This window comes from Malaclemys terrapin, chromosome 2, assembly GCF_027887155.1.
Source record: "Malaclemys terrapin pileata isolate rMalTer1 chromosome 2, rMalTer1.hap1, whole genome shotgun sequence".
NCBI lineage: Eukaryota > Metazoa > Chordata > Testudines > Emydidae > Malaclemys > Malaclemys terrapin.
In genome coordinates, this window is record NC_071506.1 from 133,136,435 (window position 1) to 133,161,974 (window position 25,540).

The 25,540-nt window shown below is 53.8% G+C and overlaps 1 protein-coding gene across 6 annotated transcripts in view; it reads left to right on the forward strand.

Annotated features, from left to right (window-relative positions):
• Positions 1-23,576, forward strand: part of RHOBTB2 (Rho related BTB domain containing 2) — a 32,087-nt gene extending 8,511 nt beyond the window's left edge. Inside the window, exons 1-11 of one of the 6 annotated variants that reach the window (XM_054017312.1) lie at positions 957-1,054; positions 1,474-1,554; positions 13,214-13,415; positions 13,717-13,820; positions 15,116-15,301; positions 15,794-16,821; positions 18,241-18,359; positions 19,527-19,677; positions 21,220-21,308; positions 21,912-22,017; positions 22,255-23,576. In XM_054017312.1, the coding sequence (XP_053873287.1) occupies positions 1,496-1,554; positions 13,214-13,415; positions 13,717-13,820; positions 15,116-15,301; positions 15,794-16,821; positions 18,241-18,359; positions 19,527-19,677; positions 21,220-21,308; positions 21,912-22,017; positions 22,255-22,499 (2,289 nt within the window). In that variant the 5' untranslated portion in view covers positions 957-1,054; positions 1,474-1,495 and the 3' untranslated portion in view covers positions 22,500-23,576. Of the gene's footprint in view, positions 1-956; positions 1,055-1,473; positions 1,555-2,524; positions 2,543-4,530; positions 5,035-8,370; positions 8,788-12,160; positions 12,392-13,213; positions 13,416-13,716; positions 13,821-15,115; positions 15,302-15,793; positions 16,822-18,240; positions 18,360-19,526; positions 19,678-21,219; positions 21,309-21,911; positions 22,018-22,254 lie in introns of those variants that run through there. The other 5 variants (XM_054017311.1, XM_054017316.1, XM_054017314.1 and 2 more) reach the window with 5 other exon arrangements.
• The last annotated feature ends 1,964 nt before the right edge of the window (positions 23,577-25,540 follow it).

Genomic DNA, 25,540 nt, shown 5'->3' on the forward strand with positions numbered 1-25,540 from the left:
CTGGGCTAGGCTCTGTGATTTTGCAAAGTGCTTTGCCTGATACTTTTATTGCCTGCTGGGCCTGAATGGATATTAAGTCCATAAAGCCATCCGTCTGAGATGCCATCTCTCTCCCCAGCCAGCCAGCTCATTAGACTATCTCCATAATGGCAGTAGACTGAATTAGCCCAGCACTGGACCAGTTCTCGTTGAAGGGGTTACTAGAGTTCATGTGAATGCTTAGCGGCTGGTGCACTGTGCAAGGGGACCCCAGGTGGCTTCTGCCAGGAAGAAAAGCTGGCAGGATTTCGCTCCGTTGAGTAATAAAATCAAACCTCTTTGTGCATTTCAAGGAGTGATTTTATCCACCCTTCCCAGTAATATCCCCCGCAGGATTTGAACTGCACTGGGGTTCACATCCTCTGATCTTTCCTTCTTTCTCAAAGTCAAATTCAGCCCAAACTAGCTGAGTTTCACACTAACCCATAAATCAGCCTGGCTTTGCTAGAAACTGCCCCAGTCTCTCACAGAACTTATCCTGCTTTTGCTGAAGACTCTCCCCAGGTTTACTTAATTCATGACCCAGCCTTGCTTAAAACTCAGCCTCAAGCTCCCTCCAAACAGTTTCCAAATCTCTGTGTCTGAAAGCGTGCCTGGTGCAGCAGCTGCTTCTTTGTATCAGGGCTCCAGCTTGCCAGCTCTGCCCCTGATGTGTTTGGAAACTGTTGATATAGCAACTGAATAGAGAGAGGAGGAGAAAATACCTCTTGTGCTACCTCACTCCAGAGTTCAAATGAGGGAAACTTTAGACAAAATAAACAAGCAAGAGGGCTCATTGGTCTGCTTTGAACTCTGGGGCGCTGGGTTTTGCTTAGGTCACAAACAAACTGATTGTAATGCTCTCAGCAAAAGCTGTCCAACACATAGTGATTTGAGCAGGGGACGGGGAGTCAAGATTCCTGAGTTCTAGTCCTGGCTCAGCCTTGACTGTGGGGAAATCACTTCCTCTCTCTGAGCCTCAGTTTTCCTATCTGTAAAATGGAGATAAGACTGCCCCACCTCCCTGGAAGGAAGGGTGAGGCAACCTTAATGAAAGTCTGTAAAGTGCTTTGAGATCCTCAGATGAAAGGGTAAAACAGACAAAGTTTAGAACAATGACTGGGAATAATGCTGGTCCCTCCGCATCCCCTGCTGCGGGGGTTGTTAAGAACTGCACCATGTGAAGGAATTAGGGAAGAAAGAAACGGATGTGAAGTTCAACATCACTGAGAATTTTCCTCCCCATCACCTGAGACTGTGTAGCCCTGAGTCTTCATGCTGCTTGTCAGAACTGGATTTTAAGGAGCCATCATGCAAGAGTGATGGTCTAGGATCTCCCCGTCCAGGGGCTGCCTCTGCCCATGGGGAGGGAGGGGGCATCCTGCGAGAAAGCCAGGCAGAGAGGAGTTCCAGGTCAACTCATCTCACCTGCACCTTTCCCACCTCTCCTTTCAGAGCCTGCTGAGAAGAGAAAGCGATGGAAGCCCAAGCCAAAGCCCACCACACCGTGAAGAAGACCAAGATGCACCACAGCTCGTAAGTACCTAGCTCACTCACGTTTTCCTCCTTTGTGTTTTGTAGCTGTTGCTAGACACTGACATAGTCAGTCCACATTTGGTCCAGTTTTATTTTCCTAGCCAGAAAGGTGTCCAGGTGTCCGCTCATTGTGTCCCGTTTAACGTACCCCGGGTCTGTATCTCCAGTCACCAGAGGGAGAAGGCCCAGGTGGTTCCTGGCAGAGGGATACCCATTGGTGATTAGCTCATAGCAAGGCTTGGAGGTGGGTAGGGCAAGTTCTATGCCCTGGGAATGCAGAAAGTTGAAGTATTCCCAGCTCCATCAAGAAAGGCAAAGGCTGCTGTGAATTCAGAGTATACCCCCAAAGGAATCTGCAACACTTCACCCACCCCCCACCCCAAATTAGATGTGGTTGTGCCACAACAGAGCTCAGCGCCTTTTTTAAGTTTAGCTGGGCATATTGCCCAGGCACCCTACTGCCTTAAAATCACCTGCTCTGCAGGATGAATTCTACTGAATATCACTGAATATCCAGTACATATGACTCCCTCCCTGCAGGATGGCCTGCACTTTAAGTTCTCCAGGACGATGTGTTGAGGGTTCCTTCGTGCAGACTCACGGGAAGGCAGAGAGTGGGTATGATTTGAGGGGAAAGAGGATGGTGCTTCCTGGGCACTCACATTAATGTTACTGCTTGGGAATGCAGCCTAGCTGGGGGCTTGGCCTGGACGACAACCTCCCTATACATCAGTGCATGGTCAGCTACCCCCCTTACTATCAGAATAGGCAGAGAACCTGTTCCTCTGACACAGCCTGTGGCAGCTCTCTGCCCTTCACTGGCAGCATCTGAACTTTACCCGGAAGGTACATTCTTCATGACCACACCCAGAGCTGACTCAGTTCAGCCTGTTGTGTGCTGACAAGGCTTTGGCAGCTAGCACCAAGCTCTCCAGAGGAAGAGGAGCTGAGCTTTGCCAGACTCCCCACCAGGCCCAGGCCACAGCAGGTGAGGGACATATGGAGGTTGGAGGAAGAGTATTTATCAGTGACGTGAATTTCTTTGGGAAGTCACTGCACATTTCGCTGGGCAGGGACTCCATGGGGCTTCTGGGTAACAGAGAATGCGTCACTGGGTCTGGGTAGAGGCCTGGGATTCTGGACAGCAGAGAATGTGGGGCTGGGTAGGGGGCTGGAGGGTTTCTGGGTCCAAGAGATGGTCACAGTATACAAGCCTAGAGAGAGACAATTATTCCAAGAAGGGCACTTCTGGAAGCTGGTAGCTAGCTGTTTGCCCTCTCCGCCTTCCTGCCATCCTTTCATTTGCCTGTTCATACCCCTTCCGCACTCAACTCCCCAGCTTGACCTGTGGCTGCTGTGATGGCTGGACGAAAAGCTCAGTGTGTGTATTTGGGTTTGGAGCTATTTGACTGGGAGCGAGGGTGATTATAAAGCAGGGCAGATGGGAGCCTTTTGGGACAAGTTCAAGAGGCTTATATCAGAGAGAGACACTGACACACAGAGTAAACTGCATTTTAATTACAGCTGTGATAAAACAGCAGACGGGGAGGGGAGGGGATGCTGCTGTTTCTGCTTTGCATTGCATCCAGTTACTGACTTACAGCTGGAGCTCCAAGGGCAGCTTAGGCTCATGCTTGACTGTTCTCTCTCAGCTCAGCCAGAGATCCCTTTGTCTGAGGCTGTGATGAGACTGTAAGAGGGGCTGGGGCTTCTGGTGACCTAGGCTCGTGATCAGATTGTGGTCTCGGTCAGTCTTCCAGGAAGGGACAAGGGGGAAAGAGGAAAAAGCTCATGTTCCTGCCCCATCAGCGAGGCAGTGCCTACATTTTACATACAAACTGGCTGGGTAATGATTTGGGATGGGAGAAATCCACGCGCTGAGGCTCAACACTTCAAATGTCCATCAGAAATAGATGGATCAATAGAGCTTTAGACCTTCTGAATGGAAATGAACTATCTGCAGATTCTCTCAGACACACATGCCTGTCAGGGATGGTTTAGGATACTTAATCCTACCTCAGCATGGAAGGTTAGACTAGGTGACCTCTCGAGGTCCCTCCCAGTCTTACATTTCTGAATCTATCCATCTGTCAGTCTGTCACCATAGGTACTTCTCTGTCCATCCATCTATCACCATAGATATTCATCCATCCATCAATCACCATAGGTATTCCTCTATCCATCCAGCCCTCTTTCTCTCTTTGCTTTCATACTGCTCTTTTTGTGGTATCACACCTGAGCACCTCATCATAACTATCTTAGCCCCTACTGGCCATTCACTTCCTACTCACTGGGGAATTATGGGACTGACTTAACCAGCTGAACGCACTGGAGCCAGGGAGTGGGGAAAGGTGGATCCTCTAGAACAGAATCTGGACCTTACATCTGGAGTACAGCTGAGATGAGAACCCCCCAATGAGCCAGCATTCCTGGACTATTCCCTACAGCCTCTCCTATTGGAAGACACTACCAGAGGAATACCTGTGGACTTCTCTAGAGTCAGTACTCTGCCTCTGTTCCATACAGCACCTCCTGCTGAGGGACTGGAGTAGCTAATAACTTCTACCCCATTCCCTACAATGGTTCCTCCTTAGAGAGGCTAGGACTTGAATAACTGAATTCCCCTCCATGTGACATCCTTCCCTATGGTACCGTCTACTGGGAGAAGCAGGGACTTGAGTAGCTATGGGCTTCTCCACAGTCAGCATTCCTGGGCACTCCCACTTGGCCTCCCCCATAGCTAATGCTCTGGCAACATTCCCTGAAGTGCCTGCTAGAAGACATTGAGCCCAGAGCACCTGGGAGCTGCCCTGGGGCCAGCACTCCGGCATCGTTTCCTGTAGCACCTCCTGTTGGAAGAAGCTGGGAACGGAATAGCTGGGAGCTCATCCAGAGCCGGCATTCTTTCGCCAGTATCTGCTGGCTGGGCCTTGCCTCGCTCCTACACCGTTCCCGGCGGCACCTCCTGCTGGGAGAAGCTGAGACTGGAGTAGCTGCGGGAATGTGCTTGTTTGAGCTGTTTTTCAGTGCCAACGTACAGCCTGGAGGTTTGGCCCAAAAGCCACAATTGTGCTTTTGTCTTGCTTCAGGCGGCGGGGAGTCACTCGGGAATTAAACTGATCGTAAAGCTGCCAGGAACTTTTATGCCACAATTAAGCACCTGCTACGACAGAGCAAATAAGCCAAATCATGCGGCTGGCGAGCAAGCTTTACGTGTTCCTTCCCCGTGACCCACTCGAAGACGGAAGCTAAAAGCTGCAGCTCAGCTGCTTGCAGTTTTCATTCCAGCCCAATGCAGGGAAATGAATAGCTTTCCCCAAGAAGTCGCCAGCCTCGTTGCTAGCTTCCAGGGTCCCTGTGGAATACGGAGACTCACCAGGGAGAAGCATATGCCAGACTTAAAAAACAAAAGGACCCCCCCAGACAAGTACTCCAGATTCCTTCTGCTATGGAGAGAGAGATTCCTGTCTTACGAGTTAGGTGAGGAACGGCATGGGGCAGATGAGCAATGGTGCTGAGGAGAGGGGGGGGCCGTTCTGGCACCGTTACGAGGTCTGTGTGACTGGACTGCAAAGGTGCGAGGTGAGGCAGATGCTGGAGCGCTGACGCTGGCTGACGCCGCATTGCATCAATGCCAGACCTTTGAGTGGTTCTGAGGGATTGTGGCTGGCCGGATCCGAGCCTAACGGGAAGGGAACAGGAGCTGGGGTTAGGCACAGAGGAGGGGGGGGGGGAAAGCCTTGAGAAGGACAATGAGGCATCACATGATCTGGATATGCTGGGGCACAGCAGCTGGCCTGGGCTGCGGGGAAGCAAAGCTGCTTCTCATTGGTCAGGCCACAGAGATGACTTAGAGTTTTTAGTCTCTGCTCTGTCCTTGGGTTGGGAGGCAGCAAGCGGGGGCAGCGCAGAGGGGCTGGGGAGAGGGACCGCAGAGATGAGTCTGAGGGGGGAGGCAGTGGAGAGGTGTGAGATGGGTGCAGCAGAGCTGGCGTGGAGTGGGAAGATCATGGAGTGGGTGGAGCTGGGAGTGAGCAGATCCGTGAGAAGGGGCCAGGGAGCTGGGTCAGTGAGAGAGGGCAACTCACCTTGTTAGGTGCTGGTGGGGCTGAGTGACCAGAGGTGCCTGTTTGACAGCCCCGAAGGCTGTTGTAAAGATTCATAGCTTCCAAGACCAGAAGGAACCATTAGATCAGCTAGTCTGACCTCCTGTGTAACCCAGGACGGAGAATTCTTCCCGCTACCCCTGCACAAGCAGATTTCCACATACTGCCTCAACCCACACCTCCAGGTCGGAGGAGAGTTCAGTCTGTGACCTGTCCCATCCCAGTACAGATCTCTATCCCAGTGCGGCTCCCTTGAGCCATCCAGAAACTCCTGAGCCGCAGCCTCACTCGTGACGGGGTGAGGGGTCTCCCTATCAGAGCTGCCCCTCTCCTGATCAATGCAGCATCCTTCACCAGGCCCCCATGGGACGCTCTGCCAGTGGCAGTCCAGCCTGCAAAGTATACTTCTGAGGGTATTCTGCACCAAAACATTTAAAATTATGCGCCAAAAAATGTAAAATCCTGCACACAATATTTTAAAATTCTGAAAAATTCTGCTAATTCTATTTGTCGATAAATAAATGGGGAGGCTCCAGCATGGCAGTGGGGAGCACAGGCCACTGGCTGCACAGGGGTAGGAGATCACCCTGCGTCCCCTCTCCCCCAGATATGGACTCGGCGGTAAAGTTGCACCCAATCCTGACAGAGCACAAGGACCAAGACTGTCCCAGAAACACCCCGGGGCCCTGCCCCTCCGTGCCAAGCACAGTAGATGTAGGCAGGCAGGCTCAGCACAGCAGGATCCAGATATGGAAGGATTTAGTGTAGGGAGATCCAGATGTGGGGTGATACGGTTCTGTGTGGGGCAATCTGGGTGCGGGCAGCATGGTGGGGGGTCCGGGTGCGAGGGAGATTTGGATGAACAGGGGCTCATTGTGGCAGGGAGGGGGTTCTGGGTGCAGCTGAAGGTGGTTGAGGGGGGTCCAGGTGCTGGCTTGGTGGGGTTCAGTGGGGTGGGAGTCTGGGTGCAGAGGACTAGTCAGGGTGGTCCAGGTGCAAGTAGGGTGGGGCTTGTTGGGGTGAGGGTTTGAGTGCAGGGGGTGGTCTGGATGCAGGGATGGGTCCAGATTCAGGGAGTGGGGCTTGGTGGTGGGGATCTGGGTGCAGGGGGCGGTCTGGATGCAGGGAGTGGGGCTCGGTGGGGGGGATCTGGGTGCAGGGGGGCTCTGTGTGCAGAGAGTGAGGCTTGTCAGGGTGTGGGTTCAGGTTCAGGGAGGTCAGTGGAGGGCGGGGAATCTGGGAGGAGGGAGTGAGGCTTGGTGGGGCAATCTGGGTATGAAGTGGGTCCGGATGCACAGGGGTTGGGAGAATGTGGGAGTAGCTCCTCATACAGTGATCCCCTCCCCTCCACAGCTGAGGAGCGATGAGGGCAGGAGGTGGGGGTGGGGACAGTACTTACAGCAGCCAGAGAGGTTTCCGGGGGTGGGTCTGTTCCAGCCCTGGCCGCTCCTTGCAGGGGAAGAGGAAGTCCCGTCCTCTCCAGCCCAGCCAGGATTAGTAGCTGAGCCTGGTACAGGGTAGGAGCCACTGTCTGGGGCGTCCTCAGCCCTGCCCACCGCACCCCTTCTGTGATTTTCCACTCCGCTGGCTGCTCCAAGCGCCTGAAACAACACACCCATGCTGCTGGGGAGCAGCACAGGACCACTCTTGTGGCTTCCCTTTGCTTCCCTGTCAAAAAGTCATTTTTCTGTGGGGAAGAAATCTGTGGGGGACATGACTTCTGTGCATGCACAGTGGCGCAACATTCCCCCAGGAGTAAAAGTAGCTGCCATTGGTCCAAGCCCAGCTGCCTAAGAGAATTGAGACCCACTGGTGGAAATGGAGATCAGATGGAGATCAGAACAGACCCACTGTGGGTTGCGGGGTGAGGAAACAGGAGCTTGGACAGATCCTCTGTGCAACACTGAACCAAGGGAGGGACAAAAACTACCAGTGAGGGCCAGAGAGCAAAAGGGCGCAGGTCTGAGAAACAGATTCCCAGGGGAACAGCCTTGGACTCAGGAATGAGGGAGTGAGCTGCTTGTCCCCTCTGGGGATGGTAACTGGGAGCAGGCAGGGGGTGATAGCAACGGTGAAGGAGGACAGATGGAGATGCAGTGGGGTGGATGGAGACAGGAGCATGTACAGATGGAGTGGGTGGGTGGAGGAGGATGCAGGGAGATGGATGGAAGGGAAGAGGTGCAGGGGGGTAGATGGAGGGAGATGGATGGAAGAGAAGAGGTGCAGGGGGAGGGGGTGCAGGGGACGGAGGGAAGGGAAGAGGTGCAGGGGGAGGGGTGCAGGGTACGGCGGGAGGGGAAGAGGTGCAGGGGGAGGGGTGCAGGGTACCGTGGGAGGGGAAGAGGTGCAGGGGGAGGGGTGCAGGGGACGGAGGGGAGGGAAGAGGTGCAGAGAGAGGGGTGCAGGGGATGGAGGGAAGGGAAGAGGTGCAGGGGACAGAGGGAGGGGAAGAGGTGCAGGGGGAGGGGTTCAGGGGATGGAGGGAAGGGAAGAGGTGCACGGGGAGGGGTGCAGAATAGAGGGGGAGGGCGGTAGAAGCAAAGGCAGAGCACCACGAACTCCCCCCACATTCAGGGCACCTGCGCTGTCTCCTCCCCACCCCGTTGGCTGATCTGCCTCTGCCCAGGCCGGCCTGGCACAGGAAGTGCCCCTGCTCCCCTTCTCAGCCAATGGGCAGCCGGGGGGAGAGAGAGGCGGGGCCTGTGGCTGGTTCTTGTTTTTGTGAATGAAAAGAGGGAGGTGGGCGAGCCGTGCCGGGAACTGCAGCGCCCGCGGGCTCAGCGACACCGCAGCCCGGAGCGTTCCTTGGGGCAGCCCCAGCTGGGAGCAGGGCCCTGCTGGGCAGGTGGGCAAGAGAGGAGCCCGGCCGCCTTCCCATGCTACTGCGCGCAGGGCCGGGGCCGGGAGGATGCTGCTGAGGAGGAGGCAATGGCTGCAGATGCAGAGCACGGGCCTGCATCCTCTCTGGTGCCGGTACGGACCGGCGGGTGGGAGCAGCTGAGCCGCCGAGTTTAGCCCCCAGCGCCGCCTTGGGTGCCAGGATCGGGGCCGCGCGCTTCTGACCATGGACACGTCTCCCGGGGAGCGCTTCATTCTGCCCGCTGGAAATTCCCCCCTATGTGTTGGTGTAAGTAACCGAGCTCCGTGACATCTGCTCCGCCCGCTCCCTCCCTAGCATCCTAGTAACTCCGGCCCGGGCTTAGCAGGGAAAGTGGCCCGGCCCCAAACCCTTGAATGGAGTTGCTGGGGGTTGTGTTTTGCGCTGCTGCTGTTGAAGGTGCAGCTCCGGGGAGGCTGCATCGGCAAATGCCGAGTTTCTTGCGATGCCCCTGGTTGGATTGCACTGACGCGGGTGTCCTTCGTGCCGATTAGATTTCATTGCATAAGTCTCGGCAGTAGAGTTAGGCTTAGGCTTGCCTTTTAGTTCCGATTCCTAATATCGTTGCAATGTAGATGCGTTTTGTGACTGTTTGGGGTTGTGTGTGTTTGTGCAGAATCTTTGCAACCTACTTGCATTTTATTATTGCTTTTTTTTTTACTATGGTTACAGTTTATTTGTGCTAGATTTGCAAAAGCCTTTCCAATATATTTGTGTTTTGTCTCCGCTTTGTTTGCACTGTGCCCTGTGTTTAGATTTTCATTTCCTTCTGCATTGCAATTATTATGACTACTGTTACAAATAATATTGTGCACGGCCTTAGCCTGCAAGATTCTTGGCAACTAGTTTCTCTTCTGATCATCTTTTGGTGGAGATGCTCAAATTTCACCTGCCCGCCTTTTCTAGTGGCTTAGAAGGTTCCCAGTAGTAGGTGCTGCATTCACGAGACCATTCTATTTTTGTTGCATTCTTTCTGTTTAACACAGAGAGCGAGCGAGCGAGCGAGCGAGAGCGTGTGTGTGTGTGTGTGTCCCTCTTTATGTTACAAGATGCGGGATGGAGGATTTTTAGCCTGAGAGTTGCTAGGAAACACACTGGGCTCCCTGGGGTGATTCTTTAGTTTCCTTGGTAACCAGAGACTGGGGCTGGTGAAAATGAACAAATCTCTGTTCTCCTTGGGGGGTAAAGGGGGTGGATTCGGTGCATTGGGAGGGGGATCCAGAGAAGGGCTAAGGGGAGGGGGGGTGAACGTTTGGATCAGGGAGACATACTTATGGGGTGCATTGCGGGCAAGGGAATAAGGGGTTGCACTGGAGACGGGGCAGAGAGGAATGGCTGAGAGAGGGTTTATGGGGTGATTTAGGGTTTAAGGGTGGATCAGGAGAGGGAACGAAGCAGATGCTGGGGGAGAGACGAGAAGGATTGAGATGGGGTTATGACTGGGGGGGGCATATGGAGTGGGAGTCTGTACCACAATCTCAGGGCTTGATCCATCTCATTCCATTTACCTCAATGGGAGTTGGATCAGTTCCTGGTGTGGACACGGAAGAGGGGCATGAGGAGCTGGGACATTGGATTGTAGGAGGTAGATGTAACAGTGATAATGAAATGTGTCTCTGGCAGGGTGAAGTGTCACGTGGGCACTGATTTGCCACACACACACACAGAGCAGCTGGTGTGTGTGGCAAGAGTTTCACATCTCCTTCATTTTGTGCCATCCTTTGCCTCTCCCATCGCCTGCATTTCTTTGCACGGATGCTGAAGCCTGCTCTTGTTGGCATTTTTTTAACTTCCTACGTTTCTACCATGGGGGCCTGAGTTAAAAACTAACCTGTGCTTAGACAAATGGGCTCCGAACTTACTGCACAGGGGCTAGTGCCAAGACATATGCCACTGAACCAAAGCCCTCCAGGCGATCTCGAGGTGCACAGCGGTCCACCTTCCAAGTAGACCTCATGTCACCCAAAATTCTGGCTCTGCTCTGCAATTTGCTTCTTGTTTTAACTGATGGGCACTTTGGGGGCACTGGGAAGTTGTAGTTATACATTTTAGAGGCCTTCCGAAGAGCTTACTACTCCCACTTCTCTCTCCTTCTAGGGCTGAACCATGTAGGGTGCTAGGGGGAGCCTGTGGCTTGGGCAGAGAAGGGAGAGTGCTCGGGTAGGATTCCTTATGGCTGCTTTAAAAAAAAATTCATTTGTCTAATGTCTATGCGTTGTGCCCATCGCCACAGTATCTGAGCATCTACCTAAAGCTCCTTTTCTTTCCTGGCATTGCAATTAGCAGAGATCTGCAGGATCTGAGCACCTCAGTTAAAATAATTTTTGCCCTGGGACATGCTGGTTTCCCCATCAGCTGGCCTGAACCCACAAAACTTGGGGCCTGATCCTGCTAGATGCTGAGCCCCTGCAAGTGAAGGGTGCTCAACCTCTGCCAGAATGGGGCTCCTGGGGAGTTGGGCAGGGATGGTGTCATTAGAAAGTCCCTTTTGAACTTTTAGCTTAGGCTACTGAGAGCTGCATTCACATCCTCTTCCGCAGCTCTCCGTTGCTATCGTTACCTTGGTATTAGCTCTGCGTGCCTGTGGGCTGGTTTATGTACACAGCACCTCAGAAGGCCTGTGCCTAGAGGTAATGCTGCTCGAGAGAGAGTTCAAAGCCGGGCAACTTGGGTTTGTTGTTACAAAGAGAAGCTCTTTCCCCCTCTTTCCTCCCCACAGAAGCCTTGTAAATCCCTGGTTTAAGCTGCCATGAGTTAATTCTGTTTGCTCTAGACTCCTGCTCACTACATTTCCATTTCAGCGCTGGCAAAGCATGACCGAGTGTGCCTAGAGCTGCTGAGAGCTGGCTTGAAGCATTGGCCTCTCAGTGCCCAGCTACAACTCCAGCAGTGCAAACATCCTCCCAGCCGTACCCCAGAAGCACCAGCTGGAATGCTAGCAGCGTGAGCTGGGCATGCTGCGCAGGACCCCAGCTTCCCCACAGCCGTGCCCTGCCAGTCACTGCTGAGCCTTCAGGAACACAAAGGTGTTCCTTTTAAAAAGCCAGCACCACTCTATGTAGGAAGAGGAAAAATCCCCTCAGGCAGTCTTGAACTTTGCTCTGGCCGTCTTGTCCGGTTTGAGCCAAATGGGAACACGGGGGCTGAGGTGTCCCTGGTACCAGTTATTCCAGTTGCGGTGCAGGCAAGAGGAGGAGCAGCCAGCCCTGTTTTGTGTGTGTGTGTGTGTGTGTGTGTTGGAGGGAGACATCTGGCGGGGTGGGAGGAGAGAGAGAGGATGTGTTCGCTCAGGTGGATCTGGAAGCTTCGTTAGCTAATGCTGGGAAGGGAGGAATGGTGAAAAAAAATCTCTCTCACATGAACAAGCATGAGCCTGGGCTGGGGAGATGGGGGAGGGAGGAGAGTCCAAGCAAACAGACAGGACACGTGTCTTATCAGAGGCAGAGCAGTGCATGCTTCCAGGAACCCATTAAATTTTACAGGGAATCCGCCTGGAGTGCATGTTGAGAAGGGGTGGGGAGCTGCCTTGGCTCCGTTCCCCTTCCAAGGGCTGTTGTTTGTTGTTCTCTGCTCAGAGCTGCTTTGGGTGGCATGGTCCTCACTTGGCTCTCATTGGGAGAGCGGGGGAAGCAGCCGGCCAAGGTCTCTGCAGCTCAGGGTGGCTGGGGCCGTCAGGGATGTGAGGAAGGGGGGAGAAGCTCATGAGGAGCCTGGACGAGGTTCCCTGCTAGGAGAAATGACTCTGGGTGTGTGAGAGACGGAGCGACTCCGACGGCCTGGCAGCTGCCCCCTCCATGGGAAGGTTCTCTGGGAGGGACACAGACTATGCGGGATTCCCTTTAAATCGGCCTGTGTGAGTATGGCAGGAGCGGAGGTGAAGCAGCCTGGAGGATGCCCACTCCCGGGTGCATTCCCAGGCACTGTTTCTTGCCCAAGCGAGCAGTGCCGTTTCCCAGATCCCCCCTTCCCCGGCTCTGAGCACCTGCAGAGTGAGTTGCAAATCCCCTCTGCCCCATCCCCCCCGCTCGGTGGCAGCAGAGGCTGAAGTGGGTGTAAGTTTCACACTCTTTCCGCAGGTGCAAGGTTCCCTAGGTTGGGTGCTCCCAGGAGATCCCAGCCCGGGCCTCGCCCTGGGTGGTGGCCACGTTCTAAGTCCCAGTTGACCGTGCTTGTTTATTGACTATCTTCCCTGGGGTTTGCCATGGCCCCAGGCGGACTCTGCTTGGGAAATCTTTTCCCACCGGGATGAGTAGGGTGGCTGCTTCCTGCCTACGGAGTTTGTATGGGGTGAGGTGGGGGTGGCTGGCCTCTCTGGGGGAAGAGAGGACTCCCTCCCACTTGGCCAGCTGGCGGCTCTCTGTGGAGAGTGGGGGTCCACCCTACTGTGGCTCATTGGCTCTCTAGAGAGGGAGCCCATCTTGAGGAGAACCAGGAGCCCCCTGTGTGTGCCCGGTGGCTATGTGGGAAGGGGCCCATGTTGATCAGGAGCCCCCCACATTGGCCCACTTGCTCTCTGGGATAGCAGGACCTCCCTCCTGCGGATTAGTCCAAGGGCTTTCTTGGGAGCAAAGGAGGCATAGGCTGGCTTGTTGCGGCACCCAAAGCTGCCTTGCAAACAGGTCTGGAGCATTGACTCAGCATCTCTGCTGGCCCCTCTCCCTTGCTTTCTCCCCAGGTCCCAATTAATGGATTCTGACATGGATTATGAGAGGCCAAACGTAGAAACTATCAAGTGCGTCGTGGTTGGGGACAACGCGGTGGGCAAGACCCGGCTCATTTGCGCCCGCGCCTGCAATGCCACGCTGACCCAGTACCAGCTTCTCGCCACCCACGTGCCCACAGTCTGGGCCATTGACCAGTATCGTGTTTGCCAGGAGGTGAGTGACATCTGCCTCGTGGGCGGGACTGGTGCTGACGGGGCTAGGGGGACCGTAGCTGTCACAGGACACCCCTCTTTTGGAGCATGGTGCAGACGGGCTGTCCAACAGGGCAGGGCACTATCATGATTGCAGTCCACCCTCCCAAGCCAAGTAGAGGGTCAGCCCAGGGCATTCTTCCCCTGTCTGGGGTCAGCAGTGTCATTAACTCCCCTTTAATGTCCTACCTCCAGGGGGAGAGGGGAGCTAGCTAATTCTACACCCTGCCCCGGAAGGCGGCTGACCTTTTCTGTTCCCTCAGGTGCTGGAGCGCTCCCGGGATGTGGTGGATGATGTCAGTGTGTCCTTGCGACTCTGGGATACTTTTGGGGATCATCACAAAGATAGACGCTTCGCTTACGGAAGGTAAGGTGGCAAACTGGTCTTTCCTGTGGGCCTAGGAACTAGAAGGAGAAAATGCATGAAAGGGCAGGTGGGGAAGGAGGGCTGGCTTCCATGCCAGGAATGTGCATTGTGCCCCTGGGAAAGGGGAGGCTAGTTCCTGTGCGGGGGGGGGGGAGGGGTGCATTGCACCACGAATGGGGGGAGGGCTGGCTTCCATACAGGGAGCGTGCATTGCACTCGCGGGGTGGCGGGAGAGACTGGCTCCCCTTCTAGCCGTAGATAAGTTTAGGGTGCAAATGTACAAGTCAGTAATAGTTCACATTTTATTGAGTTTGAGGTTGGTGAAACACACCCACAAAGTTTATTTAATACAGATATCTATCGCTGAAATCATAGAAAAATGAAATAAAGCAAGATAAATATAACAACCCCCACCTCCGGATCATGCATACTTATAGCCTTAAGCTGGCACAAAATAAAGCAGTCTCCAAATGTTGACATACATGCAACCTTCTGGAGACTGGTACCAGCAAGAATAAAAGAAAAAGTAAGGAGAGGTCACCACAAGACAACTCGTTCATACTCAGGCTTCCGCCATGGTCATCCCTGATGTCCCAAGTGGAGCTTGGTCTGATCATCTTTTATACACATTTTCCTGTTTCAGTCCACATGTGTCCGGGACCATATTTGATCAGGTTTCAGCCCCTGCCCATGAGTGATATTCTGGCTAGCCATAATTCAACTTCCCGCAGTTAATACCTCGGTTACGTCAATTAATGTCCCAGTGTGGTTTTTCCATGGTTACATATACCCCCAAACATCCCTAGAAATCCATTCCTTCAACCTTCTGTGGTGTACTTTTCAGCACAAGCTACATATTGCAAGATGTTGCTAAATCTTCTAACCTTACATTAAGCAGTCTTGCTATCTCCTGGCTAGACTATCAAAACTACTAACAAGCCCACAATGCCTCAGCTTATGGCCAAGCCTGCCTTAGTGGTTATCCAGATTCTGATGTTTCTCTACTTGCATATTTTGCATTACAGCTCTAATAGCTGCTGTTTCACTATTTTAAAGCATTTTAAAGCACAGGATATATAATTTAATCTTGCACCCTAAGCTCAGGTCTGGGTTTACAGGTCAGCACCATGCAGGGAACCAGAGTTTCCTCCTGGTGCTGATCCCTTGTGCAGGGAGTCTGCCTTGCACTGATGCACCTGTGCAGGGAGGTGTATATGCCTGACTTCTGATGGGATGAGTGCATGGTCCCTGGGGGACAGAATCGTAATGGAACCCTGCCTCTTCTCCACTCTCAGGTCTGATGTCGTGGTTTTATGCTTCTCCATTGCTAACCCGAACTCCCTGCACCATGTTAAGACCATGTGGTACCCAGAGATCAAGCACTTCTGCCCCCGAGCACCTGTCATCCTGGTGGGCTGCCAGCTTGACCTTCGCTATGCCGACCTGGAAGCAGTCAATCGAGCCAGACGACCCTTGGCCAGGTAGAGATTGGGATAAAGCTGCGTACAGGATGCGAGGGATGTCAGGGCAAGCCCAAGGGGACATGTATTGGTTACCAGGGAGCAGACGACTGGTTGCAGAGAGACGAGGCAGCAACATCCTCCAGATGGACCCAGGCTGTGAAATCTGCAATACAGAGCAATTCTCTTTGGGGCACGTCTGTGTGAGAGGAACAGAGAGGGAGATGGGAGGCAGAGAGGAAGAATGGGAGAAAGGAGGGAAGGAATAGAAGATAGCGAGGAGGGGAGAAAAATAAGATGAAGACCGAGCCAAGGTGGCATTGGTTAACCCATGAGTATGATGTTCCTGGCCCCAGCAGCCTGCTATGCCCGGGGGAGTTCTGTGTTTGCCACTGCACAGGGCCTTATGCTCCCCCAGGCTGTACCTCTGCGCAGTCCCCTTGCTATGTGTTTCCAAGGTCACTGGTTCTCCGAGCAGCTCTTACTGTTGTTCCCCACTCTTCTCTGTTCCAGGCCAATCAAACCCAATGAGATTCTGCCACCAGAGAAGGGGAGGGAGGTGGCCAAGGAGCTGGGCATCCCCTATTATGAGACCAGCGTGGTAGCCCAATTCGGCATCAAGGATGTCTTTGACAATGCCATTCGGGCCGCCCTTATCTCCCGCCGGCACCTGCAGTTCTGGAAGTCCCACCTCCGCAACGTCCAGAGGCCGCTGCTCCAGGCCCCTTTCCTGCCTCCCAAGCCACCCCCACCCATCATCATGGTTCCAGACCCCCCTTCAAACAATGAGGAGCACCCAGCCCACCTGCTGGAGGACCCACTGTGTGCAGATGTCATCCTAGTGCTGCAAGAGAAGATCAAAATCTATGCCCACAAGATCTACCTCTCCACCTCCTCCTCCAAGTTCTACGACCTGTTCCTGATGGACCTGAGTGAGGAGGACCAGCAGGGGGTGGCTGGGGGCAGTTCCGGGGCCGCCGTCTCCACCGCCGCCGCCGAGCGGACGCTGCACCAGGAGGAGAGGCACCACGGGCGCGACTTCCTCCTCCGAGCCGCCAGCTTCGACATCTGCGAAAGCACCGAGGAGTTCAGCTCCAGCCAGCGTCCACCGTGCCTTAGAGCCTCCACCAGCGACGGGATCCTGCGAGGCAACAGCTACGAGAAAGGGCAGCGCGGGCTGAGGCGGGGGAGGATCCTGTCCTCCTGGAGCCGCGCCTTCGTCAGCATCCAGGAGGAGATGGCCGATGACCCCCTGACCTACAAGTCCCGGCTCATGGTAGTGGTGAAGATGGACCCTTCCATCCAGCCGGGTCCCTTCCGGGCAGTGCTCAAGTACCTGTACACGGGGGAGCTGGACGAGAATGAGCGGGACCTCATGCACATTGCCCACATCGCTGAGCTGCTGGAGGTCTTCGACCTCAGGATGATGGTGGCCAACATCCTGAACAACGAGGCGTTCATGAACCAGGAGATCACCAAAGCCTTTCACGTCAGGAGGACCAACCGTGTGAAGGAGTGCCTGGCCAAGGGGACTTTCTCTGGTATGTCCCAGGGAGTTCCCTGTTGGCGTGATAGCTGTGGGGGACTAGACTGCTCAGGTGATGGGGGTTCGCTCACCAGTGAGGAGGAGCCTGGGGCTCAGGGGACTGGGTATGGTGCGGGGAGCCTTTCTGAGTCCGGTCTCGGTCAGTCGTGATTGAGAGTTGACACCATCTGATGGCTGTTAGCTGGCCTGTGAGCAAGTAGGTGCATCTCAATCCAGTTCCTGGATAGGCGTCTGTATCTCAGCTGCTGCTCATGGGATCCCTTGTTAGCAGTCTCAGAAAAGGGACCCAAAGGACTGAGAGTGGGCCGTGGAGACCGAACTCTGAGGCTTAGCCATGCTCCCTCCAGAAAAGGGCTGAGGCACGCTAATGGGGCAGCTTCCAGCGCGGCTGCCCAGGATGGTGATGTGCTACTGATAAACAGGCTGTCACTCTTCAAGGCTGTCCAGCCCAGCCTTTTACCACAGCTTCTGGAGAGCTTCCAGTGCAGATTTTATGCAATTGTGATGCCATAGTTTCTTTCTCCCAGAAAGCCCTAGCTTGAGCGTCTGGTTTCCTGCAAAATTTCTGCCCTCCAGCCAATTTTCCAGCTCTGGTTATTTAAACCAGAGCAGCTCGAGCCACTTAGTTTCCACTTGTTCTGGATTATGTAGAATTATCCCCTTTCATGATGGGAAACCCACCATTTATGGGACATTCCTAGGTCCTGAGATCCCTTCCAGGGCTTCTGAAACCACATCCCAGTATGACGTTGCCATGATATTCTGGGGCCGTGTCATCACGCTTTGTCATGACATCATGATAAGATGTTATGACATTTGACGTAAATGTCCCAGCATCACCCTGGCTGAAGTTGTTCCATTCAGATAAACCCCAAGGTCACATAAGTAGCCAGTATTTCATCTGAATTAGACCTCAGGTTCTGGGAAGACAGTGTGGTCCTGGGGATAGGGAACCAAGAAAGGTGGCTTCTTCCACTCTCAGGTCTGCCAAGGTTTGGTTTGCGGGCGTTTATCCTTTTGTGCCTTTGTTTCCCCATCTGTAAAATGGGAGTCGTGATACCTGTGTAGAGCACGCTGAGAACTGTGTCTAAAAGGCCTTGTCTAGGTGGTATGTGTTCCGCCTGGCTTTGTTCCAAGCCCTCCCACAGGATGCTCACAAACAGGCAGAAAGGAGAAAGATGCTGGAGATGGGAAAACCTTTTTGAGTGTAGTGTCCAGAGACTTGGCTGCTCCTGGATTGTTCCCCGGAGCGACTGCCTCTTCTGGACCTGCAGGTGCAGCCTCAAAGTTATATCCCTGTTGGGTTTCTTGTAAGGAGGGGCAGGGATGCTGGCTGAGGCTGCCCCACAGACGAGGGGGCGGTTGACAGGCTGCGAGCTCCTTCCTTGATGGACGCCCCTTTGCTTGTTTGCAGATGTCACCTTCATCCTGGACGACGGTGCTATTAGTGCCCACAAACCCTTGCTCATCTCCAGCTGCGACTGGATGGCTGCTATGTTCGGGGGTCCGTTTGTGGAGAGCTCCACCCAAGAGGTGAGGAGGGTGGCAGCGAACGCCCGTGGCAGGGTTGGGATTTGCCTTCTCTTCCTCTCCCTCCCTGCAGCACTTGAACAGCCGTTCTGATGAGCAGGCACTTCCGCTGCCTGCATTGCTGGAGTGGTATCCCAGAGGCCCAGAGCTACAGCATTAAGAAGAGAGAGAGAGAGAGAAAAAAAAAGCCTGAGTGCCTTTTGCACTGACTCAGTGCTTTTCCTGTCTCTAGCCAGGGCCCATGGGGCAGAAGGGGAGGGAAGCCAAGATTTCACAGCAAGCAGTGACTGGATAGGGTCAAAGGGAAAAGTTCCCCTGAGCAGGAGGAGTCTGGGCAGGGGGAAAGGGACGTTTGGGAGGGCAAAGGGGAGTTCCTGAGACGGAGATCTCTCCATTACACATGCGTCCCTCTGTGCCACTCTGACAGCATAAAGTAGCCTTGAAGTGAGTGGGAATGGTCCCCCAAGATCCCCCTTGCACAGCTGTAGAAATCATGGAAGGACTCTGCTCCCAGCCCCCAGCAGAGTGGGTGGCCGGAGTGCCATGCACTGTGGCTGTTCTCTGCTCCCCAAGGCCCACAGGGAGCAAATGTGTTCTAGCAGCCTTGGGGTCACTCTGACTTACACAAGGGGCCAGGAAGGGCCCCAGAACAGCTGTACGATACAGGAAGTGCAAAGGGGGCTGAAAGCCCATCCTCCCTTTTCCTCCCTAAGCACAGGAAGGGAGTAAATGAGAATCAGGCCCAAGCACTTTTCAGGGCCATTGCCCACACTGTGCATGGCCTGATTGAGAACTAGAAGTCTGAAGAGACGAGGAAAAGCTCAGACAAAGGGGGTGGGGATGCAGTCAGACAAAGGGTCGGTCAGAAAACGGTGCTTGTACAGACAGACATGGACGGTTCAGGGGGTGGCGCAGTGGGCATTTGCGCTAGTGCAGCTTACCCTGCTTGGCCACGGACAGCTGAAATCCCCAGTGCGGACAAGGAGGGGTGGGTGCAGCCAGGCCACAGAAAGACCGGGCAGGTGTGATTGAACGAGACAAATTCCTGCTGCAGGGGGGCTGGGGAGGGGCAGTGTGTGCCTCTCCAAGCACTGGGAGCGTGGGGCAGGGCACAGAGCCTGGACCCCTGTGGAAGGTAACCCTGTCTGTGTCCACGTCCCTCCTGAACAGGTGGTGTTCCCTTACACCAGTAAGAGCTGCATGCGGGCTGTTCTCGAGTACCTGTACACCGGCCAGTTCAGCTCCAGCCCGGACCTCGACGACATGAAGCTCATCATCTTGGCCAATCGGCTGTGTCTGCCGCACCTGGTGGCTCTCACAGGTAACTTGGGGTGACGCGAGAAGGGCCTGTGGTCAGGCAGCACCCAGGGCAAGCCAGGCTTTGTCCCCCACAACCACATCCTAAATCAGGAAATAGGAATCAAGGGGAGGGGGGGTTCTGTGACCCTAGCTTACAGCTAGAAATGAATCTGAATGATCGGGGGGGCGAGGGGGGAAGAGGAGGGTGCTGGGGTCACTGCCTCCTGTGGAGAAGGCAGCGAAAGCTGGGACGTGACCATTTTATCTGGAGCTCCTTCTTCCAGCAGTGAGTGAAGGGACCCAGAGGCCCTCCTTAATCGGGGACTCCATACACCCATCTCCAGCGGAAGGGATGTTGACTTAGGGAGACGGGCTTTGGGGTGCTCCTGACAGCTTTCCAAGGTTCATCCCAATGCAGGTTGAACCCAAAAACCAGAGTCCAGTAGGACAGCCTGACAGCGCTTGTTTATATAAGGGAGTTTGGACCCCGTGAGCATGGGCTGGCTTGGGGAATCACTGCTGTTCAGAGGCATGACAAACTCTGTGCCGAGTCTCCCACTAGCTGCAGCATGTCCGATGCACCCTGCTGAATCTGTCACCCTGACCGGTCTCACACAGATCCAGTGGCTTGGTGCTGGTGGTAAAGCCAGCCGGAGGGCAACGCAGGTCCCATTGCCTGAGTGGTTGTCTGTCGAATGGGCCAGAGGATGACATGGGTCTGGTGGTTTGGGGTGTTGGCTCTAGAGCCGGCTAGAGTGTGACACAGGTGCTGTGGGGAGGTGGTGGTAGAACTGATGGAGTTCAACATGGATCCAGTGGCGTGGTGTGTTGTCTGTAGAGCTGGCCAGAGGATAACAGGTGTCTGATGGCTTGGGGTGTTGGCAGTGGCCAGAAGATGACAGGTCCATTTTCTAACAACTTCTGAGGCTTCAAGATCTGTTTTCATTCCACACTGAAACAACCCCCCCAAACCTTCTGAACATTTTCACCCAATGAAATTGGGTCAAAATGTCTGTTTTCAGATTGAAACGGTCAGGTTTTCAGTTTGGAGCTTGCACTCTCTCTCTCTCTCTGGTCAGAGTCTGCCTTGAGGATTTGTTATAGGGAGACTTAGTGCAAAGCAAGCTGGGGATGTCTGTGTGTGAATCTACAGTGCTCTGGTTTGCCACGCACTAGAAGATCCATAGCGTGCTTTGACCTACTGCTGTTTCAAACAGTACCCAGCTGCAGGCTCCACCCCGCCAGTTAGCTCATGGCAAGCTAGTGTACTGTAGATTTACACCCATTTGCCATGCACTAAATCTATGTGTCCCCGGGTAGATGAGCCCTGAATCTCAGCAACCTGCAAGTAAAAAAAAAAGTCACAATAGAGACATCTCCGTGAAACATTGTCTTCGACAAAACAGCACATTTAGACTAAAATACCGTTAGTCATGAACGTTCCGACCAGCTGGAGTTATTTGTCCGCACTAGGTGCATAGCCAGGATAAGCCCTCTGATGATAGCGTTTGTGTCACAGAGCAGTGGTGGGAGACGCCCCCTAATCCCCCTGTGTGTGTTACAGAGCAGTACATGGTGGCAGGCCTGATGGAGGCATCGCAGATGTTGGTGGATATCGATGGGGACGTCCTCGTGTTCCTGGAATTGGCGCAGGTAGGAGTTGCTCATTTCTGGGTAGTTCCAAGGCTGCCCTGTGGCTTTTCATGGCCCGCTGGTTATGGCTCTTGCTGCATTCACAGGGGGATGAGAACTCAAGGAAGGAAAGGCAAGGACGATGGAGTGGTGCTAGACAGAGCTTTTGCAAGCAGTAACTTCATGCTCCGCTATGAGCCCATCAAGTCTTGCATGCTACCACAGGGCCAGGTTGGGTCGCCGGCTGGATGGGAGACCTATAGGGACACTGGACTGTGCACGAAGTGGTGCTGGTGGAACTCTTCCATCAGTACGGAATCCAATGGCTCCCACTGCCGCCTTTCAAACAGGACGTGAAAGCAACATCCTGACCTCTTGTGGTCATAGAAAACCCTAATGCAGGGTGTCCAAATTCCAGCATGGGTAACTGCCTGTCACATTTCCAGTGGGATACCATATCCTCCTCCACTTCTCTAAAGGGCTCTGCGATTAGCCGTGCATTGATAAACGACACTGCCTTCTGCCCCAGAGGTGGCTGCACTGCAGTGGCAGTAGTTTGTAAGGCAGGTGATATCCCCTTGCAGGTATTGCGCTGGTGCTCATAATGGTCTCTCTCTCTTCCAGTTCCACTGCGCATACCAGCTTGCAGACTGGTGCCTTCATCACATCTGCACTAACTACAACAACGTCTGTCGGAAGTTTCCCCGGGATATGAAGGCCATGTCAGCAGGTCAGTGCTAGCTACTGCCCTCCGCATCACTCACCAGCAGAGTGGAGTACAGCAGGGAGGGACAGTGGGGTCAGCCCTAAGAGGCCCAGGTTGGGGTAGCCCAGAGAGGCCTGTATCCTGGGAAGGGGTAGTGAGCTCAGTGCTGTGTGCACTTGCCACTGCAGGGCTTGGTGGGATGCCACCTCCTCTGGTTGTGTTGTTAACATGTCCCTGTGATGTCTCCCCCTCCCCCTTCAGAGAACCAGGAGTACTTTGAGAAGCACCGCTGGCCACCGGTCTGGTACCTGAAGGAAGAGGATCACTACCAGCGGGCCAAGAAGGAGCGCGAGAAGGAAGACTACCTCCACCAGAAACGGCAGCCCAAGAGAAGGTGGCTTTTCTGGAATACCTCCTCCTCCCCTTCTGCCTCCCCTTCCTCATCAGCAGCCACAGCCTCCTCCTCCTCCTCTTCGTCGTCGTCCTCCTCCTCGGCTGTGGTTTGACAGCCCCCTTGCCCTCGCTCCAGTGTCCCTGTGAGAAAGCGGCAGCCGACTGACCCGTACCAGCATCTGGTTCACCAGGCTTGGAGTAGACACCACCCGTTAAGCCCTTCAGTGGAGAATGTGGGAAGAGAGTCCTTGGTAGAGTGGGCACATACCATACAGGGGGGCTCAGAACCTTGAGTCCCTGGATCCCCTTAGGAGTTGTCCAGGGTCATGATCTCTGCTGTAGTTGCTCTGGCTGGAGACAAGGACAGGGTGGTTGTTAGAGCAGGCCCCCACAGAGGGGTTGCTGGCACGCCGAAGGCTTTGCAGAGACTCATCAACAGGAGAACCTCACAGTTACCGGAGCGTGAGCTTTCTTTTGTTTTAAAAACAATATTCTACAAGGAGAAAAATGAAATTCCTTCGGGTTCTACTTTTGTTTAACTGGAGGTTGTGTCTTGTTTTGTCCGATGGCGACTCTCTCCTCCTCACCCCTGGGACATTTCAAACCGCAGCAGGAACATGCCCGGAGATTTCCGCTGGGGCTTGTTTGACAGGGAGCAGCCTGTCTCTCTTTGCACTTACCTGCCTGGCTCTGGCCTCTGGAACATTTGCTTAGGCAGGATGCATCTCCTGGGACCAGCCTAAGCCCGTACAACCTTCCGGGAAAGCCCCATGGACACCTAAGCAGATTCAGCCTAGGAATCAGTCTCCCTTTGCTGCAGGTGGAGAGTATATTCACAAAGCAGCCAGCTCCTCTACTGACTGAGAACCCCACCCCAGTCCTCTGCCTTCCTTCCTGCTTAGTGAGCTCTTGCGGGAGGATCTTGCATTTAACAATCCCAGCTGGGGTCTGCTGTGATTCTGTGCTGAGGCTGTGGGTTTAGCCAGGGCCAGGTGGAGAGCTGGGGAGGATGAGCTGAGAAGTGGCCTAGCCGGAGGACTGTTTTCGGACAGGCTGCTTCTGCAGCCATGTGGGACCCCAGCCTCCGACTTCTTTTTTAAAGACCCCTCACACACACACACAGCCCCAACTCCCATTGGTTGGGATTTTAGACCTGAAGGCTCCGTTGTAATAAATGGTATTTTAAAGACCAGCATGGTCCCTGTGTGTTTGGAAGGAAGCAGGTGCTGCTTGGGAAGGCAGGGCCTGCCTGCCACTGTGAATCCGTCCTGACTGATTGCTCCCATGCCCCCACTGAGCCAAACACAACCCCCCCAAGCCACGGGTTGGTTGGAGGATGTTTAAGGCAGGGTACGTGAGCTCCACCACTCACATGAAATGGTTTAACAGCAGAGCTGTCAATCAACCTCACACAGGCAAAGTTCCCATTGAAGTCAGCAGGAGTTTTGCTCGAGGGCTGTGTAATACTATTTAGCAGGTTCCATCCATGAAGGCCAGAGCAGTGATTTGCCCTCAGCCATATGCTGAATCCAAATCAGGCATAAAACTCTGTATTAAGGAGCCAGCCTCTAGTCTGGTGCCCTCTCCAACTGAGTGTGGTGCCTCATGGCCTGGAGTCGGGAACAAGGCAAAGGGAGAGAACGTGTGCGCTTTGGCAGGGTCATCTCTCTCTGAAAGGGGGCGTTAACAACCTGTTATGGCCCTTCCTAGCAGGTGTTAAAGGAAGAGCTGTCCTACACAGCAGCTTTGGAGGATGTTAGTTTTATATACAGGTGTCTTGAGGTTTTTTTATTTATTTATTTATTTTATAAAAACACTTAGTTGGGGTTACTCTGCTCCCCACCAGAGGGCAGGGACAGTTGCAGAACAGTGTGCATTTTACACTCAATGCCCCACCTGGAGCAGAGGGCCAGTTCCACTGCTATGAGTCATGTCCACCTCCACAAGGCTGGGCTACACCCGAGCAATAACTGACAAGGGAGGTGATAGGTAATGAGGAATTTGGGTCTGATCCAACAGCCATGCATTCAGGGGGAGCCTTTCCATTGGTTTCCCTGCTTGTTGGATCAGGTCATTAGCTTTAATGTTGCTGGTGACTGCTAGAATGGAGTCAGGGAGCTCTGAGGGCAACAATCCTGTTTATGTGCTTTGGCAGCATGATTTAGCCACCGAGACCTATGAGGTGGGCAAGGGCAGGATGGGGCTGCCCATTCCCTCTCTGTACAAAGGGTCAGTTATTCCTTTGCTGGTCCCCTCCCAGCAGGGGGCACTTATCTTCTGCCCACTTGATGTGCACATCTGCTTCCACCTCCCATCAGTTAAGACCCACTTCAGCATCTGCCCAAGGCAGTGCTTTGTGCACAGGAAGAAAAAAAAAAAAAAAGTCAACCCTACGCCTGCTGGCATGCTAGCCTTAGGAGCCAGCCTCTCCCTCTGGAAGGATGGGGAAGTCGGGGGTGAGGGGGGTACAGAACCCAGATCTCACCCTCTGGTTGTGTCTCAGAGACATGCCAACCTTTCCTTGGAAGCCAGACCTGCGTTAAGCTCCCCAGTGTGCAGTTTCTCTTCCACCTAGCTTAGTGAAGAGGCAGCAGTTTATTAAGGGAGCATCAGTGCTGGCTTTGATGCTACACAAACCTATCAAGGAGGCCCCCCACTCCCACCCCCAGCTGCCGAAAGCTTATTACAGTGGGTGACGTTTCTTCTGCCAGGCAAACGTTGGTTTTGACACAAAACAAAGTGGGTTTGGGGCAAGTGCCCCTGAAGGTCTGATTCTCCTTTGCCATGCACCTGGTGTAATTTACAGCTGTGCCACATGGGTGTCAAATGTCATATGAAGGTCATTGGTTAGTGGAGAGAGGAGAGATGCAGATACCCAGGAGCAAGAGTTTGCTATGCTGTGGTTAGTTCCATGAAGGGGAAAACCAGTGTGGGTTCATCATAACATAAGCCACAATGAACTGTGTGGACCAGATGATGTAAATGTGTGATTTGAGCTATGTAGATACACACCAGCTCGATCTCCATTGAAACCCAGACCACTAAGTCTTCATTGTGGCTGAAGGCGGGGAAAGAATGAGAAATTTTAGCGTATAAAAAAGTTTATTCTTCCTTCATAAGAGTCATGTATAAAAACTGGAAATATTTAAGAAAA